General features: G+C 47.8%; 2 protein-coding genes and 1 non-coding gene across 4 annotated transcripts in view; 2 read left to right on the plus strand and 1 right to left on the minus strand.

Annotated features, from left to right (window-relative positions):
- Positions 1 to 4,237: 4,237 nt before the first annotated feature.
- On the minus strand, positions 4,238 to 12,228 carry LOC141931995 (argininosuccinate lyase). The gene is made up of 17 exons (XM_074844888.1): positions 12,200 to 12,228; positions 11,978 to 12,041; positions 10,439 to 10,633; positions 9,641 to 9,724; positions 9,260 to 9,316; positions 8,891 to 8,988; positions 8,329 to 8,406; positions 7,806 to 7,883; positions 7,609 to 7,661; positions 7,179 to 7,241; positions 6,873 to 6,987; positions 6,319 to 6,403; positions 6,085 to 6,144; positions 5,728 to 5,811; positions 5,448 to 5,528; positions 4,970 to 5,076; positions 4,238 to 4,480 (listed from the first exon to the last, which is right to left on the minus strand). Exons 2-17 carry the CDS (start codon positions 11,987 to 11,989, stop codon positions 4,330 to 4,332), a joined length of 1,401 nt encoding a protein of 466 aa, XP_074700989.1. The 5' UTR covers positions 11,990 to 12,041; positions 12,200 to 12,228; the 3' UTR covers positions 4,238 to 4,329.
- Positions 12,229 to 16,626: 4,398 nt separating this feature from the next.
- TRNAG-GCC (transfer RNA glycine (anticodon GCC)) lies at positions 16,627 to 16,697 on the plus strand. The gene has a single exon. It is a non-coding gene; the product is annotated as a tRNA-Gly (tRNA).
- A 92-nt stretch (positions 16,698 to 16,789) lies between these two features.
- The window catches only part of CRCP (CGRP receptor component), a 33,621-nt gene continuing 30,904 nt past the window's right edge, over positions 16,790 to 19,506 (plus strand). The window contains exons 1-2 of one of the 2 annotated variants that reach the window (XM_074845236.1): positions 16,793 to 16,957; positions 17,747 to 17,979. Coding sequence is in view for 1 of the 2 variants with exons in the window: in XM_074845233.1 (XP_074701334.1) it covers positions 16,950 to 16,957 (8 nt within the window). In the remaining variant the exon portion in view is untranslated. Of the gene's footprint in view, positions 16,958 to 17,746; positions 17,980 to 19,506 lie in introns of both variants that reach the window. The other variant, XM_074845233.1, reaches the window with a different exon arrangement.

Raw genomic sequence — 19,506 nt, forward strand, 5'->3', positions numbered from 1 at the left:
TGCTACTCCGGCGTGGGTTTTTCTCGGTGTGCTGTCGGAGGCTCTTGAGGGAGTGCGGAAAGTGCATCCCAGTTTTCTTGTTCCCTTTCGGCTTTTTCTGCCCTTTAACCAGCCCTGTTGTCACAGGACCGTAGGATAATTCAGGTAGGAAGGGACCTAGTCCAGCTGTCTTTCCTATATTCTTCTCTGTCCTACTATTCATCCCCTTTCTGAGTTGAAGATGAAGTCCAGGGCACAATGGGATCGCAGGATTAGGGCTTGCTGCGTTCTGTAGCAGAGAGGACACCGGCCGAGTGACATGGCTAGCATCAGGCAGCCGCTGGCTACCCAGCCTGAAAGAGCAAAGTACCTTTTGCAGCTGGAGTTTCCAGTGTGCTGCCTTCAGTATCAGCCCAGAACAAGGCTCAAACTCGGTATCTGGATTCACAGCCAGCTATTAATTTACTGCTTCTCAAACATTTCCCCATATGATAATTTTTTTCTGGGGTGATGTCTCTGTTCCCTTTCAGACTTCCAGGCTTGCAGATGCACAGAGCATCATGCTGTCTACACTCTTTGAACCATTCTGTTGCTGGGTTCCTTCCTCTTCTGAAGTCCCTCATTTTTAATGCTTCTCTTGTCATGTTAATCTTTTATGAATGTCCTTATTCTGGGCTTTGACAGGAGGTTGCTGAGGATTTGGGAAAAGAGTAAGCACTAGATTTACATCCAGGATGAATCATATACAGGGAGAGGCTTTACCTCATGGTGTTTGTGATACAGGCTCAAGATTGGCCATGTGGAACATGCACAACCATTCAGAGACTGGTCTCCCTCAGAGACCAGTTGTGACCCACAGGGCTAGAAAAAGGAAGATGGGATCTCTGTGGCACATTCAGAGTTGCCCTGTACCTACTTTGCTATTTGTGTTTTCACATCATTAACCCTATGTATGTGCAATACATGACAGCTTTGATTTCTAAATATTACCTGTATTTAAACAGTTACATGGTTAAATATACCAGTGAAAGCTCCAGTTTCTGTTCCATTAGTTCCAGGCCTTTTTGTAATTTTTTCCATTTGTCTGTATGTGCATCTCTCTGTAACGTGAGGAGTACAAATGGTTGAAGAATCACAATGAATTTGGTTTGTGTTGCCCCTGGCAAAGAGGAGTCCAGTCTAGATGGACACGTTTGGATATTGCTGTCTCAAATTCATCCATGGTGCCTGCAGGGGACGTTGCTGTCATGCAGTGCATCTGTTCTCACAACTCTCTTGTGGTGGCAGAGAAATGTTATTAGCTCAGCTTCTTCAATAGAGAGCTAGGGGATAAAAAGACCAGGCACAGCAATTTATTTAGGAGACAAAATATTCAGCAGGATTTTTCCAGGGTGTAAAAGCAGGTTAGAGGTCTTTTCCTTAGGGGTACCCAGAGAAGAGTTTGCTACTTTTTGTCATGTTTCAAGAGCCCTTTTGTAGGTTTGTTATCAGCTTGGGTGTCAGATCAGAGTTACATAGCCATCTGCTGAGAGTTTCAGTAGTTCATGATCAGCCTGAATGAATTCTTAGCTTAAGTCCCTTCCTGTGGTCGGTCTGTAATGGAGCAGGGATTTAAGACCAAATCCAAAGTAGTGTCCAAGACACTGATTCTTCTGTCTATACAGATCTTCCTGTGGTAAGGGACAGGGCTTTAAAAACCCAAATCACAATGAATCATAGTAGGGTGATGGTGAAAGTCTGAAGATACTGTGGACCATGCACTCCTGTAATGTCTGTGGAGCTTCAGAGACCTCCACAGGTCCCTCCCAATCTAAATTATTTCACAATTTTAAGAAAAGGGTGGGTGGGTGGGAAGTGCCAGTGATTATGAAGTACTCATTTAAGTAGGAGACTGAGATGTGATAATCTCCTAAGACTTTCCTTTTCCTTTCAGTTTGGCAGAGCCCTGTGTCACTCAACATTGGCCACAAGGAACAATGCCAGACATTTGCTGCTGGAAGCGAGAGAAAATCTATTCAGCTGAGGCCTCTGAAGGTACTGAGCAGGAGCTAGAAGACACAAATAAGGAAAAAAAGGGGAGTGGCACAGATCAAGAAAGTTTATGGGAGGAAAAAGAACTGTGAGGTGGAGATGAGGAGGTATCCCTTCTTCTGACTGTAGGTGTTGGGTATTGGGGTCAGCTCTCTCTTGCTCCTTTCCCCTATCAGCTAAGTATGCATAAGTGATTTTCTGGCCACAGCTAACCTATCTGGAGACAAGTCACAAGTGCCAAAACTTCTGTTATTTCCACAGCAGCAAATAACAGAGCAAACACAAAGGTGATTTATGGACTGGTGGTTGAAACGTGCTGTTCTTTAAATGCCAGGAGAATAGATCAGGTTTAGGGCCAGAATAAGGACAGGCTGAGGGTGGGGGGAAGTGTTGAAAAAAGGGAAGTTTTCTGTTGCTGGTTCTTCTCCCACATGCTTAAAGCACAAATGCTACAAAGGTGGGGTGAAAGTGCTTTGTGTCTCCTGGGGTACTTCCTTAATGACAGGAGATTTAGCTTATGGTAGTTTGTACTGTCTGTGCTGCAGCCCTTAACCTAAACACGGTGAGGCAACACTTGTGTTACTGCCATTACCTATGTGCGTTACAAAGTCGAGCAGTACCGAGTCACTAACGTGTTGCTGCATCAGCGCGGAGGGCAGGGTGCTGAGCAAAACGCCAGCTTTAGAAGCTGTGACATTGTGTCCATGACAAAACCAGCGCTACTGTGCTGTGGGTTCCAGGTTCAAGCTGGTTTAAGGAGAATCGCCCTACCTTCCCTGTAGACAACTGTTCTTTCTCTACCTTTTGAATCAAGTAGCAGGCACATTCCATCCAGAAATCACTGCAGAACAGTAGTGGGGAATAATGTTTCAAGTATTTGTTTAATTAAGTATTTTCACCCTATGAAAGACACAAGGTTGCTGCGTTCTCATTCCTCAAGTAAGGCTTTTTCCTGGTCTTTGTTCTGATTATATATTTGTAAGGACAGAAGGAAGACAGTATAAGATTTGTAAGAGGCAGCCAGCCATGCCAGTCTCTTTTCAAGCATTCTGCCCTGCTAGCTTATCCTGGGTCACACAGAGGAAAAAGCTTGACCTGCAGCTGTACAGCCCCTGTCCTTTGGAGGGAACCAGAGCCAAAGGTGGTTCTATGATGGGCTGGTATGACCTGTGGGTTGACCTGCTGGTCAAATTCTGCCTAAGACTATGCAAGTTCCAGTGCCAGAGGGTGAGGAGCCTTCTTTTGGCCACTTAATCCCCTCTGCCAGAAGGCAGGCAGGCAAGTGTCCTCCTATGAGGAGGAGGGCAGTGATAGCTGGAGATGTGGCATGTGTTGCAGATGCAGTACTAGGTGCACTTTGTGCACACCCACAAGCCTCCCTCAGCACATTGCATAGTCTGCTCTGGTGCTGCTGGATCCAGCCTGGTGCTGCATAGAATCACAGAATCATTTAGGTTGGAAAAGACCCTTAAGATCATTGAGTCCAACCCTTAACCCAGACTGCCAAGTCCACCGCTAAACCATGTCCCTAAGTGCCACATCTACCCATCTTTTAAATGCCTCCAGGGATGGTGACTCAGCCACTTCCCTGGGCAGCCTGTTCCAATGCTTGATAACCCTTTTGGTGAAGACATTTTTCCTAATATCCAATCTAAACCTCACCTGGGACAATTTGAGGATGTTTCCTCTCATCCTAGCACTTGTTATGTGGGAGAATAGACCAGCACCCACGTCACTATAACCTCCTTTCAGGTAGTTGTAGAGAGCGATAACATCATCCCTGAGCCTCCTTTTCTCCAGACTAAACAGCCCCAGTTGCCTCAGCTGCTCCTCACAAGACATGTGCTCCAGACCCTGCACCAGCTTCGTTGTTCTTCTTTGGACATGCTCCAACACCTCAGTGTCTGTCTTGTAGTGAGGGGCCCAAAACTGAACAGAGTATTTGAGCTGTGGTTTCATCAGTGCTGAGTACAAAGGGATGATCACTTTCCTAGTCCAACACCCTCCCCTCCAAGAGACACCTTTTCAGGTCTCTTGAACAAAGACACTCATGCTGCTCTCTACCTACCAACCCCCAAGAGCTTGAACACCCCATAACCCAGCTCCACTGACAGTGAGGAGAAAGACCCTGTTCTTTCACACATCAGTGAACATTTCCTCAAGCCTCACAAGGGCAGAGGAAGCCCAGCTCAATCTTGCCCCTATGAAGAAATACACAAACCAGGAGTTTCAGTGAACTACATACACCCCAGTGTTTATTAACTTCAGATTAGTGTGATAGGCACAAAACGCTGCATCCACGGGATATCTCCCCACACTCTAGGCTTGTTCCTTCAGCTTCTTCAGCAGCTCCCTGAGCTGCTCGATCTGGGCAGTCACGCTGCTCTTGGCGGTACCGCCCATGGCCGTGTACTGCTCCACGCTGTTGACAACATTGAAGACCTGGGAGACGTCGCTGCCGATCAGGGGGCTGGGGAGGCAAAGAGAGGAGGTGTCAGTGAGAGTGCTGGGTGCTGTTGGCTGGTTTTACATGCTCACTGCCTGCAGAGATGGGGAGGGAGTGGAGACGGAGCCTTTTTCCAAGGGGAAAAGCCTCCTGCAGCCCTGCTTCTGCACTTCTGGTGCCTGACAGTAGCTGCTTGTGGCCAACCAAAGAGTCAGCTCCAAGGGAAACTTGAGGAAGTTTGGAGCCCAACTCACTCTGGAAGGCTGGTGCCTCCAGGTCAGGGCGTGAGTTTCTTCCAGTCTCTCCCAAGAGCTGGAGCTGATGGTAGTGATGTTGTCCCCCTTTAGTGCTTTCAGGCCCAGCAGTAGCAGCATTGATATTCAGGCCAGGAGGATTTTGGGGTGCTGTCTGGCCCAGGCATTTTGGGGAAGGGCACCATAAGGAGCCCCATACGAAGGGAGGCCGATACCTGCCTGTTGCGGGAAGTGATGGCACAATAATAGTGATACAAACCTGATGCTCTTCAGGTCCTCCAGGCTGAGATTATTGATGGTGACGCCTTTAGACTCGGCGAGGTGGACGGCCTTCCCAGAGGCAACGTGGGCTTGTCTGAATGGCATCTGCAGTGAGAAGCAGAGGCCGCAGTCAGTGACCAGGCAACTGGGGTGTTTTTCAAAGGAAAAAATGATGTGCTGTCTTTTTGGTTGGCTTGTTTTCACTTAGGGCAATGAAATCTGAATCCGGGTTTTCTGGGGTGTGAAGAGGGGAGGCGTTAGGAGGTAAAACTCCACCTGTAAATTACTATCAAGTCCACCCGCTAGCAGTTCCACTACTTGGGATACATGTAAAGAATGGGTTTCCAGCTTTCATGTATTTTGACCCAGACTGACCGTCACCTGGGGACAGAACAGAAGGCCTCATCTCAGGCCCTCGCTGAGCAGTATTTGGCATCTGGAGGAATCACAGCTCCAAGTTCCCTTCTGATACTTACTCCTTTATGAACCAAATAGAGAGCCAGGTCAGATGACAGGATCTCAGGGCTCAGTGCCTTCTCCATGTTCTCCTTGTTGATCTGTAGAAAGGAGGGTCAGAGGGAGACATCATCAGCTCCACCTTGGGGACACATTAGCTGACATTGGGGGCCATAATGAGAAGCATGGGTGAGCCACTGAAGGGTCTTCATCTGAGGACCAGTCTAGAGATCTTTTACCTGTGTTACTCACAGAACGTGCACCCCAACCGTGTTCAACAGTGAGAGGCTGAAGCCTTACCTGGAGGGTAGAAATCACTCCAGTGGCAACCTGGAGCACAGCATTCAGGGTGTCCACAACATCAAAGACGGCCTCCTTGTCCTCCTGCATTAGAACAGGGATGGAAATTGCCGTAAGACAACCTGATGCATCCCAAAAGGCCACTGACTTGAGCAGCCCAGCCAGCAGAGCAGGCATCATCCAGGGGCTCCTGCTTCGGCTGGGGTGTCAATGGCAGCACGCTGTGCCTCAGCCCCTTCTCTGCATCCTGCACACAAGCAGGGTCTGTGCAGGTCAAGGTGGTTCCAAGACTGCCCAAGAGCAGAAGACGGCGGTGTCTGCTCAGAGGGATGGTGTGAAAACTGAGACCTGTTTTACCTGCAGATCCTTGTTGTAGGTGCTTGGAAGTCCCTTGAGAACCATGAGAATAGCAGCCAGCTGCAGAGAGAAACAGGTGAGGCAGTTAGTTACAGGAAGAGAAGCACACTGCCCTGGCAGAGGTTAAGAGCCTGGGCTGGGCACGCTGCTTTCCACAGAGGCAAGAAGGAGGAACATTCTTCAGCCCCGGTAGGAGCAGCTTCCCCATCCCGCTTCTTTCTTTTGCGGGCTCACCCGTCCAAACACTCGTCCAGCTTTGCTGCGGATCAGTTCCAGGCTATCAGGATTCTTCTTCTGAGGCATCAGGCTGCTGCCAGTGCTGGAAGAAAGGTGTGTGGAGTGTAACGGTGAGCAAGACCCCAGTCCACACAGACACAGGTCATGCAGCAGACTGAGCCAGCCCTCCAAAACTGATGTGTTGCTTTTGGACCGCTGCTGTGACCTCAGAGAGGGGGGGCTGTGGCTGTGCCTCCCTGAGAGACAGGAAATCTGTCAGGACTGCAGCCCTGGCTAGTCAAGGGCGGGCTTTGGCAGGCATTCCCAGCAGAGGAGGAAGTTCTCTCTGCCAGCAGCTGCTGGGGAGGAGTGTCTGCTGAATGCAGACTTGGTTGAGTTACCAGAATCAGAAATAAGTGATTGTTACTGAGGAATATTCACCCTAAGGCTGCCTTTCTGCCAAAATCTTAATGCTGTGACAGCCTTGTGCAGCAGGGAGACCCCAACCACTGGCTCGTTCTCTCAGGGGGGAATAGCTGAGGAAAATTATTCCCCAGAGACCGGAAACCTACCAGTAGGTATCGGAGAGTGTCAGAAAGCCAAACTCGCTGGTACTGTAGATGATGAGATCTTCAGCCATCTTGCTAAGGTGGATCATCAGCAGGGTGGCAACAGAGAGGAATTCCACTGCAGAGAAGGCAGGAAATCACGAGGTGAAAAAGGTGCTTGTTTGCTTGACAACCCAGGGAGCTCTGACTGGAGCTTTGGAATTACTTCCTAGTGAGGGATTTCAGTCCCCTTAAAGGAGGTCAGCTGGGAAGGTCTCAGAAGTCTGCTTCTAAAATAGCGGTGGGAAGATGTGATTGGGTTGTGCTTACCCACAAAGTCTCTCTCGCTAACGGCATCCATGCTGTTCAGGCTGATGGAGGCGAAGTCCAGCTCTGCAAGGAAGGTGATGGACAGAGTAGCTCAGGCCTGGCGTGTCTGGAGCTTGAATGCAGCAGGTTACCCCAGCATGCATGTGATTGTGAGCCCTTGAGTAGTCCCGGAAAACAACCATGCTTAAGTGTTACACTGACTGGGGTCTTTGTTATTAGCCCCAGGCAGCCAATGTGCAGCAGAGGTGGCTCTTCCTGCTGCAACCTCATACACGTTCCCTGTCTCATTGCTGTAAAAAGCCTTATAAAAGAAAGGCTTTGGCTCCAGGACAGTGCATTACTGTGCCATTTGGAGCCATGTATCAATGCTTCCCTCCCTCCAAGGTATTACAAGTAGTCCTGTGCCTCTCAGTCACAGGGAGACATTTACCACTACGCAGAAGCTCTCTATCAATTTCCAGTGGGTTGCCAGCCAGAGCACCGCTGCCAGGGGAGAAAGAAACAGAAGTCATGCATGATATCCTGTGTACTCCAACCAAAACTGAGCTCTAAGAAGCAGAAAAGGCACCTCTGAAGACTTTGCAGAGCAAATCAAGGCCAAATGATTACACAAACAATAGACCTTACCTTCCCAAAGGTAAGACATTGATCCTCTTCTTTATCTCTCCCAAGCGCTCAGAATCACGGGTCAGAGCAACAGCATGGCTAGGAAAGGACACGAGAGATGAAATACCTGAAGTCAGAAAATGTCACGTTCCTCCTCAGGAAGTATGCTGCCATGCCTGGAGCCTGGGATGCCCTCTCAAACAGAAGAGGCTTGAAATGGAGCCTAGGCACTAAGGCTCTTTGAAGTGGAACAGCTAGAAGCCATACAAGATTCTCCATGTTACCCCATTAGTTAAGGTGTAACTGTGCCCACAGGATGGAGCGTACAGGGTGTCAGCCTGCACTGCCCACTCCGTGCTTGGGTGCCATCTTGGTCAGAGCCCCACAGGAACACGAGGAGTTGCTGTTCCAGTTGGCAGGGTTAGCTCTGGTTTGTCACCACCCCCAGCTGCCCCCTCAGAGGATGATGCACTTCCAGGCTCCAGCTGAGCAGGGCCCCAAGGGTGGAGAAGGCTTCCTGCAGTCAAGTGTGAAAGGTGGTTACCTGAGCAAGAACTGGCTCCATCTGATGGGCTGAGCTTTCTGCAGGTGGGTGTAGCCAGGCAAGATAACATCAATTTCTCTGCATGTGAAAGGAGAGAAAGAGGTGAGCAGCTGTCAGGATAGAAGGCAGTGGCAGGCACACCCCAGGGTTTTCTGCCAAGGTCACAAAGAGAACATCTTTAGCCTGTGTTGTGCTGAAGCTGGTTTGTGAGGAGGAGAGTTAGACAGGGAGTTACCACAGCTCAGCTTTTCTCCTACAGAACAACATGAAACATGTTCAAGTTCCCCACTCCTTCAGATGGATTTGGTGCCTTCTGAAGTCTTGTGTGGACCTCCCATCTCAACTCCTTTGCTAGGACACGCTGGGGGGAAGAGGAAGGCCTCTGTGATGTGAACTGTGGAGAAAGGGGGACTGTTGCCTTTCCCTGTGCTACCACACACCCTGTCTGTAGTGTCCTCCACAGAAGGCCCTGCTGCTGCCCTGAGTGGTGCCAGTCAAAGACCAAACCTAGAAGTCTCTTGGCCCTGCAAGGCCAAGGCGATGGATATGGAAAAGGACTTACATGGCAGCACGTTCCACCAGGGTCTTAATGAGCTGCAGGAGGTGAGTGGAGATGACAGAGAGGGAATTCTTCATGAACAGCTTCAAGTCGGTCACAACCTGTATGAGATTGGCCACCGTCAGACAAAGCAGAATGTGACATACTTAGTGACCAAATACTGTTCCCCAGAAAGGCTTGGCAGTGTTATCCCCTCTTTGATCTTTGTGATGGGAAGTAACATCTTCCTCTCATAATTTGGTCATTTTGATGTGGTAATGTCACTATATCTTGCTGTCCAGGAAGAGAGCCAAAAGCCATTCTGGTCTGAGGTCTCCTGAAGTGAGGCTGGGGAGGAATACAAAGGAGAAAAAAAAAAAGCTCTGTATATACCTGATCATTCCTGCTTCTTCCAGTGTGCAGCTTTCCTGCTATGTCTCCAATCAACTCCTGAGGACAAGAGGAGGATTTCTGTCAGCATCTCATATTCTAAGCAGAAGATTCCACATGAGCAGACCTCCCCCCTGCCTGGGAGGGACTCAGCTCAAGCAATCTGTGAGTAGCCATGGGATCTCCTCTGGGAAAAAGGAGAAGTTTGGGAGCTATGCTTGTACAGTGCCTCTTCCACAAAAGGGGTCTTGGAGACACTTGTTTGTGCACCTGAGGTTTCAGTGCCACAAGGTCCAGAGGAATTTCAGAGAGGGACAGAGGCACATGCACTTAACGTCAGGCAGATCTAGCTGGAATGGGAACAAGAGGTGAGAGGATCCAGACCTTTAGTCTGCGTTCGTTGGCAGTGTGGATGTCCTCATCAGTTTGGGTCACCACAAAGATTCCTTTAGACCATTCCTCAGAGATCTACAAACACCAGCAGAAACACGAGTCAGCCACCACGGTTACCCTGCTGCGCGGGGGGGCTGTAAGTGTCCCCAGCAAATACCAGCTTCTGCCATCCCAGTGGAAATCAACGTGTGAAGTTATGGCTATAGGAGGATTTAAGCATTGCAATGAAAGAGCGAGCTGACATGTCAGTGATTGCTTTAGCATTGTCCACAAAGATCTTCCTATACAAATATTGTATAGAGTCACCATTGTCCATGGTGGGTGAGCAACAACAATGGATATTTTAAAAAAGCGCTTAGCTGCTGACTTCTCTTCACCCCTATACAATGCTATGCATTGCTTCCTACTTACTCGGGCAGCCAGACTCAAAAGGATCCCAAGTGCCAGCAGAAAAAGAATATTCCTAATTCATACTGAAACAATTCCTGGTGAATGTTCAGCCTGAAGAGGATGGGCAGGCAGGTCACACCGAGCACACCTCGCCGAGGCCCCGGGGCTGCCGTAATGAGCATTGAGAGTGTGCTCATCAGGGCTTCAGGTCTCCCTGGGGGCTTGTCAGCTGGTTCACATCCTACTGTTGGGCTTTGGTGCCTTCAGCGGGATGCAATCTGAGCATCCATCCCCTGCCCAGGATGTCTCCAAGGGCAACTCAGGGAGGCTACTGCAGATGCTGTCAGAAAAGTAGATATTTGTTCCAGCACACAGGACATATATGAAGAAAATAAATACCTTTTCCAGGCCACTCAGGATCTTCTCCAGCTCAGCTTTAGATAGGATACCGGCTTTCTCTAAGGCTTTGGCATAAGCCATGCTCCCCTGGATATCAACTTCAGACAGTCTCTGATCATAGGTAATGGAAGAGCTGAGCATCTCCATGACTGGATCCGTACTTCCAACAAACCTTCCTCCCATCATTTTATCCCCCTGCAAGTAATGAAGTTGAGGCATGTTCAAAAGTCTGACCAATAAATCCTCTAAAAATCAGTTAATGTCCATCCCACTCCTTATCCAAGTAAAACTGAGGACACACTCAATAATGGTTATTCACTGCTGTGTCATTGACCAGCAAATCTCTGGACTTTAAGACCTTTGTCAAGTAGCTGAAGAGGTGGAGTGTCATTGTCACTAGAATTTAGCCCTAGTGGTGTCAGGTCTGGCTTGGGAATCCTCCAGGTACTTTACTCTGGAGAGACTATGTCCTGTCCATGAAAACGAATATCAGGGCATCTAGTGCAAGACCAGCATGGATCTGTCTTTTAAGGCAGCTGCTGATCACTGACCCTTTGTTAGTCTCCTGACAGGAAAAAAAAGGGAATCAGGGATATAGTGAAAGCTATCTACTGTTACTCGAAATAATAATTTTTAAAAAATCAATTCTTTTAGGGAGATTATAAGAAAATATTCGGTTGACAAAGAGCTGTGAGCCAGCACAAGCCACATCCCCTAAAACACTCCTGTGACTATGAATTTACCGTTTGAAGCATCTCCGGAGTCCCTGATGTTCTTGCAAGCTTTGGCATAAAATTAGCATAAAACTGGTTAATGTGCAGACCCCAGAAAGGAAGGGCTGGGTACCTTTCAGTATTACAGACATTCACTGGAAAAAGAAAAGAAAGAAAACCCCACGACCCCAAACCACCCCGCGGAAGGTCTGTGGATCAGCGCGGCGCGGGGCTACCGGGCCACTCCCCGGGCTACCATGGACAGCGGGCGGTGGCCAGCGCCGGGGCCCCGAGCAGCCCTTTCCCCAGGGACTCTGTGACCCAGGGTGCCTGAGAGGAGAGCAGGGGAGAGCCTGCGGAGCTCAGGGTGTAGGCACGGGGTGGGTGCTGGAGATCTCTTTTTGAAGCAGGTTTGTCAGGAGGAGCGGCAGGGAGTTCGGCGGGGAAATAGGAGTTGAAAAAAGCAAAGTTTTGCAGCTTCTCACTGGGAAACCAGTCCCCTGAGGTGAGTGGTGGAGGGGATGGGGAGTGAAAGGCCAGTGCTGGGAGCCGAGTGTTCGGATGGGGAAGAGGTACCAAAGTATAACTTCGAGTTATCTATCTCCGCTACCGTGAGTTTTCACCGAAATCAGAGTTGGGTTGGCAGAAATAACTGCAGCAAATAGGTTTGCTGTCCCCTTCTTCATTTAAACACCGGTAAAACAAATATATTAGAGAGAAGCACCCAAAGGAGCAGGGCAGGCTGCAGGGCTGGGGGTATCGCGCAGACAAGCTCGTGTCTACCAGAGCACCCCAAGCACGCCGGAGAACAAAAGTTCATCCTCACCTCGGCTGCCATTTCGGACGACGTTTTTGCTGGTTGGTGCCGCGATCCCGGCAACTGGTGCAACCTGTGGGACAGCGAGGGGAGGGGTGAGGGAGGGGAGGTGAGGGGAGGTGAGTTGATGCTCGGCTCTACCGCCGGCCCCGGAGCAGGACGGGGGTCCCCGCTGCCCGCCGGGGTCCCCGCTGCCCGCCCGGCCCCTCCGGGAGCCGCGGCCCCGCTCACCTGCTCCGTAGGGCAGCCCCGGCCGGTCGCTCGCTGCTCCCCGGCCCCGCCGTCCCGCTTTTACACGCCTCGGAGCGGGGCTGGCGGCTCGTCCCGCCCCGGCGGGGCGGAGTGTCCCCGGGGCCGGCCCCGCTCCCGGCCCCCACCTCAGCCCCCTTCGCTCTTCCCACCCCTCTCCTGCCTCCAGCCCCTGCTCGACCAGCGCATGATTAGCAAGTCAGGGCGAGAAGTTTCTTTGGAGGGAGGGTCGCTGCAAGGAGGAGGGTTGGGAGAGATGCTTTCATGTTGCCTGGTAGCGAAGGTGTTGGTGCTCCTGCAGTGCCAGAGGGTCTTGTGTGTGGACAGGCAGCCCCTTTTCTGGGATATTCTTGTACAGAAGGAATCACATCACTCCGTGTCATACCCCTCTAATGAGTAGTCTTTGATATGAATGTAATTGATATATGATGGCTGGATCATCATCGCTGCTCTGTCCCCATTGCCACCCCAGCAAACACACAGAATAAAATAGATGGGAGCTAGGTGTTTTTCCCCGTTTCTGTGTGGATGAGACTTTCCACCTCACCTGTAAGGATGCTGCACCTTCAGCTTTGGGGCTTCCCTGCTGTCCCCAGTAGCATGGGGTCACTCTTGCCAAGGAGGCTCCTGTGAGACTCAGACTGTGGCTGTGGGGCGTGAGGGTGTGAGGCTGTGCTCTGTGCCTTGGCAAATAGCCTGTGTCTTAAACTCATCAAACCCTAAACATCATGGAAGTAAAGAACTGATTTAAAACTCAAGCGAGCTTTGGGAGCAGCAACTCACAAAGCTACAGCTCAGCACCGCTTTCTCAGGAACTCCTCAGACACTGAGCACTTTTCTGCAGCCACTCCACAGAAAGCTGAACACTTGCTGGTTTCCCTTACTGAGTGTGCTGCTACAGTATAATATTTTCCCATTTGCATGGTCCAAACCTTTCACAGTGCTCAGGAAACATATTCCAGCTTTGTCATCCACATGTTGTTGGGTTGTTTTCTTCCCTTTAACTAACCCTCTTGTCCTTTTCTACTGTTCTCTCAGTTCCTCACCTCACCTCCTTTTCTTTTTTACACTAGGACATTTACACCAGGAAACAGTCCTTGATATTTTGTGACCATGTTCCACCCTACTCTGAAATCCCTCATTTTTACCACTTTTCTTGTCTTGTTCACCCTTTAGGAGTGTCCTTGTCCTTACTCTGGGCTTTGAGAGGAGGCTGATGATGTGTTGGGAGAATCGTAAGCACTGAATTTACAACCAAAGTGAATTTATGTCAATAAGATTTTATTAATCTGTGTCTGATATTACATGTGGCAAGGACGTGTGCTTTCACATTGGATCTGTCAGCAGTATCACTGTGTGTTTAGCAAACTTCATAGGGATTAGTTTACTTGTAGTATGCTGATTAAATTGTGTCCCTGTTTGTATCTAGGAGATTATTAATTCTCTCTTTCCCTATTTTTTAGATGAAACAGGAAATAACTATCCTTTCTGTATAATAAGTAATGTAGACTATAGAGCGATATTTTTATAATAAAAAATGGAAGTGAAACTGTAAATCCGAGCAGAAGTCATTATCATAAAAAAGGACATTGAAGAAATAGGATTTCTTAAAGATGCTTGGAGCTCAAGAGTTGAACTTTTTTGAGGAGAAAAGAGTGAAATAGAATTGCAAAATAGGTTTTCTAATGCACACAAACATATTCTTATTACTACCTTCTCTATTTGTTCTGGTTTGGATGGCTCTCCACTTCCCATCATCTTCTTTCAGTATTTTATTTGCTTAGTGAAATAGAAAGATTAAGCCCTCAAATCCCCACCCCACAGTTAAATACCAAGGAAGGTCTGAGAGAAAGCTCTTCCACTTATTTTCCCTTCTGGCACAGCAAATGGGGCACTTCATATGTTAATATTCCCAGCTACACCTTTTTCCAAGCTGATGTACAATTAGGTAATACTAGTGAGGAAGTTCCCCTTTTTGCAGCATGGAAAAGTTTAATTAAATATATTTTAATGTCCTCAAAGGTTTGAACTTTATCTGTACTTGCTTTTGTAATCAGTCACAGCGTTACTATTTCTTTCGGAGTGCATTTATTGTTGGAAGAGTGCAATATTTGGGGAGTGGAGCTCTGAAGGAGTGCTTTAGTGGTTTCTAAAAATACACTTTTCATAACAGAACTGATTTTCATAACTAAGTCCGGTGAAGAAAAAGGATGGCCTAAACTGCTACCGTGCACCTTCTTTAAAAACATTCTTTTTTAACTGTCATTTTGGTTTAGAAAAAGAAAAAAAAAAGCTTTATGGACTGAAAGTGCTAGTCAAACGCACTGTCAGCTAGACTGATGTGAAGCAGTGCTGACATTTTTTGTTAAAAAAAACCCCAACTTTGTTTAATGAATTTTGAATGTAAAAGAAAAAAAGACACTATAGGGTGATCAGCGAAATGCTGAATACAGTAAACATCTTTCATGACAAAGAATACAAATACCCTGCAGATCTGCTTTCAATAGCAATTACTAGGCCCCCTGCTTTCAATAGTTAATACCGAGGCCCCTCTCTCTTCAAGCCTTAGTGGTAACAATCACAAACCAATGCTTAAAATGTTGACATGCTAAGCACATTTAGAAAAACCTATGTCTGCATTCCCTATGGATGGTGTAGCATAACCGTCTAACACCTAAAGTGCAGCAATTAAAAACAAAATGAATTGAGCTAATCACCTCATCTCCTGAAAAGTTGTATGTAAAGGTAGAGAGTTCTCTCCTAGATATTCCCCTTCCCCTTCCATGATGTTAGTGGACCTGTACCTGGTCCATTTATGTATTCATACTCTAACAGGCTATATGTCTTCATTGGAAAATATTTAGGAAGAATATTGGGAAAAAAAAAGCTGTTGAGAGAGGCATTTGTATTATGTTCATTCATCCCATCTGCTGGGATCAGGCATCGTCATCATGGATTGTAAAAAAGTATATCAGCAAAGGTCTGGAATGAAACTTCTGGAGAAACAGTGAAAATTAATATGATAAATTGGTGCTGGGGGAGAGATATAAAGAGGAGATGCAAAGGAGAAATAAAATGAATATGCTGAAGATTCTGAACGTGTATCTAAAGAGAGTGATGAGAGGCAGGCAAGAATTAGTAGATTTCTGGAACAAAACTTTGAAATTTGATAGTCTGGAAATACCATGTTTTCAGATGAAAGCTGACATTCCTTCCCTTCTCTTCTTCCCTTTAGCCTGCCTGGGAACTGGTGTACTGGCAGTTTCATGTGCAGGGTTTGAAACATGGCAGAGATGTTACAGAGCATTTGCTGTGCCGGTTTTGGCCAACTTACAAGGTCAGTTAATCCTGACATGAAAAAGGACAGCATCCATTACATCCTGTCACTGAGTCAGACCAGCGGCTTTCAGTCCGCAGTTTGAAGACCTTTCCCCTGGCTCTTTTTCCATAGGACTCAATGACAAATGATTCTGGCATATAAATTAATTTCTATCTGTAGTACAATCTGTGTGTGATGGGGTCCACAAATCCACTGAAACTTTTTTAGGGGTCTTCAACTGAAAAGGGCCAAAAAAGCTTTGCAGTAGGCTTTTAAACTTTGCCCAGCATTTGGGTATCTGATGGTGATAGTTCCTAGGGCCGGGGCTGTTTGTTGCCCACTGTCCTGGCACTGAAGACTGCTCCTGAAGCACTGCAGTTTGGTCATGTTATTCAGAATTGTTTGAGGATTTGCAACACTCCAAGGAGAATTCATGTCCCAAAGTGAGAGTGGACTTTCTTCTGGCTTGCTTCTGCAGAGAAGAGTGGCTGGTGGATTTTGTGCTAGTATTGTGAGCTGGAGATTGTGGGCACAAGAAGTCTAACACATTTGGTTCCCTAGATTGCTCTTACAGCCCTGCTGCAAACAAGCAAGTGTATGTGTATGTGACTCCTTGGGGAGTGAGCATTGTTGTGTTTGCATATAAATTTTTCCCGAGAGATAATGGCAAAATAATTAATGTTTTCCTGGCTCTCAGTCTCGGAGCCAGTTTTCCTTGCTGTAGCCAATAGGATTTTCAGCTGTTTGCACTCACTGAAGTGCCTTCAAGTTTTCTCGAGAATAAAAAGGGCTCTTGCAAAATTTAATAGCACATAGATTAAATGGGAAAGAATCACAGCGATGGTAGGAAAAGACCTGTGATGGTGATGAGCCTGTACGTACAGGGTGCTTTAAAAGGCGCCAGGAGTGTTACACAGGTAGTTCAGCCTCACCGTGTTCCGTTTGCACAGGACTAGAGGTTTGAGGGGAAGGAGCTCTGCGAGGCTGTTTCCCCCTTGCCGTGCCCAGCAGGGCTGGCAGGCGGGTGACTCAGATGGGCTCTGTCCCCAGTAGTTACAGCCCGGGGGGCGGCACGCACTTTCCATCACCGGCATTGGTGGTTCAGTGGTAGAATTCTCGCCTGCCACGCGGGAGGCCCGGGTTCGATTCCCGGCCAATGCAACTGGTTCTTTTTCCTTTCTTTCCCCGCCAACGCAGTTGATTATTTTTGTTCTTTTTTATAAAAAATTATTTATTTATTTATTTCTCCTTCCTTTTCCGCTTCCGTCCCGGCCGCCAAAACCTCCTTCAGCTCAAGCCCGGCCTCGCCCGCACTCCCCTCGCCGGGCTGCCTCCTGACTACAAAGCGCAGTTCCTCGGCGAGGCGGCGGTCAGGGGCGGCTCCAGCGCGCGGCTGCGCCCAGGGCGAGCAAGATGGAGGTGTAAGGAGCGGGGAGGGAGGGTGTGGGAACGGGCCGCTGCCGCTTCTCCCCCGGCTGCGACCCTTCTGTGGCGGCAGCGGGGGCTCCGGGGCTGGGGGGTGTGTGGGGAGTGTATCTATATGGGCCTGGCTGCAGTGTGTGTGTGTGTGTAGGGTGCATCTGTGTGGGCCTACTTGTGGTGTGTGTCTGTGGGGGGAGTATATCTGTGTGGGCCTACCTGTGGTGTGTGTCTGGGGGGGGGGGGGGGGGGGTATATCTATATGGGCCTACTTGTGGTGTGTGTCTGGGGGGGGGTATATCTGTGTGGGCCTACTGGTGGTGTGTGTCTGGGGGGGTATATCTATATGGGCCTACTTGTGGTGTGTGTCTGTGTGGGGGGGTATATCTATATGGGCCTACTTGTGTGTGTCTGTGTGTGGGGGTATATCTGTATGGGCCTACTTGTGGTGTGTGTGGGGAGGGTATATCTGTGTGGGCCTACTTGTGTGTGTCTGTGGGGGGGGTATATCTATATGGGCCTACTTGTGGTGTGTGTCTGGGGGGGGTATATCTGTATGGGCCTACTTGTGGTACGTGTGTGGGGGGTATATGTCTATGGACCTACCTGCAGTGTGTGTGTGGGGTATATATGGACCTGCCTGCCATGTGGGGGTATATCTGTATGGGGGGTATACTGGACCTTTAACATCCCTATAACCAGCAGTGTGTTCAGGCATTCAGATGAGAAACTGAGGGGGGGTTGGTGTGCTTTAAAAATCTTGCTGAAGCATGTGTTTGTTTGGACAAAAGGTGTCGTGGCTCAGCTTGAATCCCAGCTTCCCTCCCCATCTCACCTGCTCTCCTGTCTCCTTGTGCTCCCTTCCCTCTTCCCTGGGAGAGGTGAAACATGAATCCTCTGCTGTGGCTTCTGGGAGAGTTATTCCTGTGAGCATCAGGTAGATGACTCATTGTAGCACCTGAATATGCTGAAGAAGGAGAAAACTTAATGGGTGTGCACCAGCAATTGCAAACACAAGAGGCAAGTCAAAATTTTGGCTAGCTGATAATTTGGGGCAGTTAACATGAGCTAGTCCCCAGGCTGCTGTCCCAGGCAGCAAGTTTTGTTGCCTTCCTACACTGACGGCGCTATGCGTGTTTCTGTCTTGTAAGCATTACCTGGGCACAAACCAGTAGGATTTTACCTGTTTTGAAGCTTTGAAACTCATTCTCCTGAGTTCTGTGGAGCCCCTTACGTTGTGTGGTTATGTATGTGTACGTGGCGCTGATTTCTAGTGCATGGGGGCATGGAGGATGCCAGTCCCGAGGGACATTTGTCAGCACCCACCCAGGTCAGCTGAGCTACTGCAGTCCATGTTATCCATGGATGCTTTATTATCCTTAAATCTTCTATAATGTTGTATGTATATAGTATCATTAAGTCTTCTATTTGTAAAATTCAAAAGCAGGTAACAAATAAGAAGCATCCACTGCAATATGGGTTTGTGTTACGTCACCCTTAACATGAGTAGCAGCCTGCAGGGAAATGAGCTGTTCTTGCTGTTATATACTGAAAAACGCTGTGAAACACATACACAGGCTCAAAGTTGCTGTTGACTGTGAGGAAGGATAGGATTTGCCCTGCTGAGAAAGATGCTTTTGATACCATGACTAGTAAGTCTGTGATGCTGCTTATACATCCACTTGGTTTTTAATACCTTGAGTAGCCCAACTTCTTTTGCTGGTGCTACCTGTTGTAGTACCAATAGGAAGGTGCATCAGAGGTAGAGACCTGGAGGCTGAAGTCCTGAGGTACGGATGGATGTCCCTTGCATTGGAGTGGAACAACTTAGTCCATTTTGCACTTGAATTGCTGTTGGAATTTAATCTTCCTAATCTTGTACCTCCTGCCTGATGGCCTTCATAGAGGGAAGCTCTGCAACTAGGAAAATCTCTTATAAGTTCTTACCACGTCAGGAGTATCTGTTACTAGAGAAAAGAACCCTCCAGAAAACGTTGTGGTTCAAATATGCAACGTATTTTAAGCAGAAGATTTAAAAACATGAAGTGTCAGTGATACTTGCAGAGGTGTGATGCCATACACTGAGGTAGTTTTTGATGCAGAAGACCTCAATAATATTTTGGTCTGGTCTAAAATTTGGGCAAATATTACCTATCTAAAGATTCTAAAAAGTGTTTATACATTGGTGTTAACGTGACTATTTTTCCTTTTCTGTTTAAGTCCTAATCTCATAAAAATTAAACATACTGTTTAGTTGACAATTTAAAAATATATATTAGAATTCATTATTTATAGCTTCTTGTTTTCTGAATGTAAAATTGATCATTGATTCATGAGAGTTAGGACTGAAGAAAATTGTACTCTGCTTTATAAATCTGCAACAGTTTTTGAAACTGGTCTTGTTTATCAGTTTATACTTCTGGTGTTTCAGCACAACAAAAATTGTTGAAGAGTTGAGACTGACTTGTTTGCTATCCATTGTTAGAAGAAAAAAAATATTTTTCTGAATGGCAGAGTGGTTTTGAATTAAAAAAGAAGCAATTGTCTTAAA

The sequence above is a fragment of the Strix aluco genome, chromosome 19 (assembly GCF_031877795.1).
Source record: "Strix aluco isolate bStrAlu1 chromosome 19, bStrAlu1.hap1, whole genome shotgun sequence".
Lineage (NCBI taxonomy): Eukaryota > Metazoa > Chordata > Aves > Strigiformes > Strigidae > Strix > Strix aluco.

Coding starts and splice junctions, on each gene's coding strand:
- LOC141931995 (XM_074844888.1), bottom strand. Junction 6,145..6,318: donor CTGGACGAGTGTTTGGACGG/GTGAGCCCGCAA, acceptor TTCTCTCTGCAG/CTGGCTGCTATTCTCATGGT. Junction 4,481..4,969: donor GAGGACCTGAAGAGCATCAG/GTTTGTATCACT, acceptor TTGCCTCCCCAG/CCCCCTGATCGGCAGCGACG.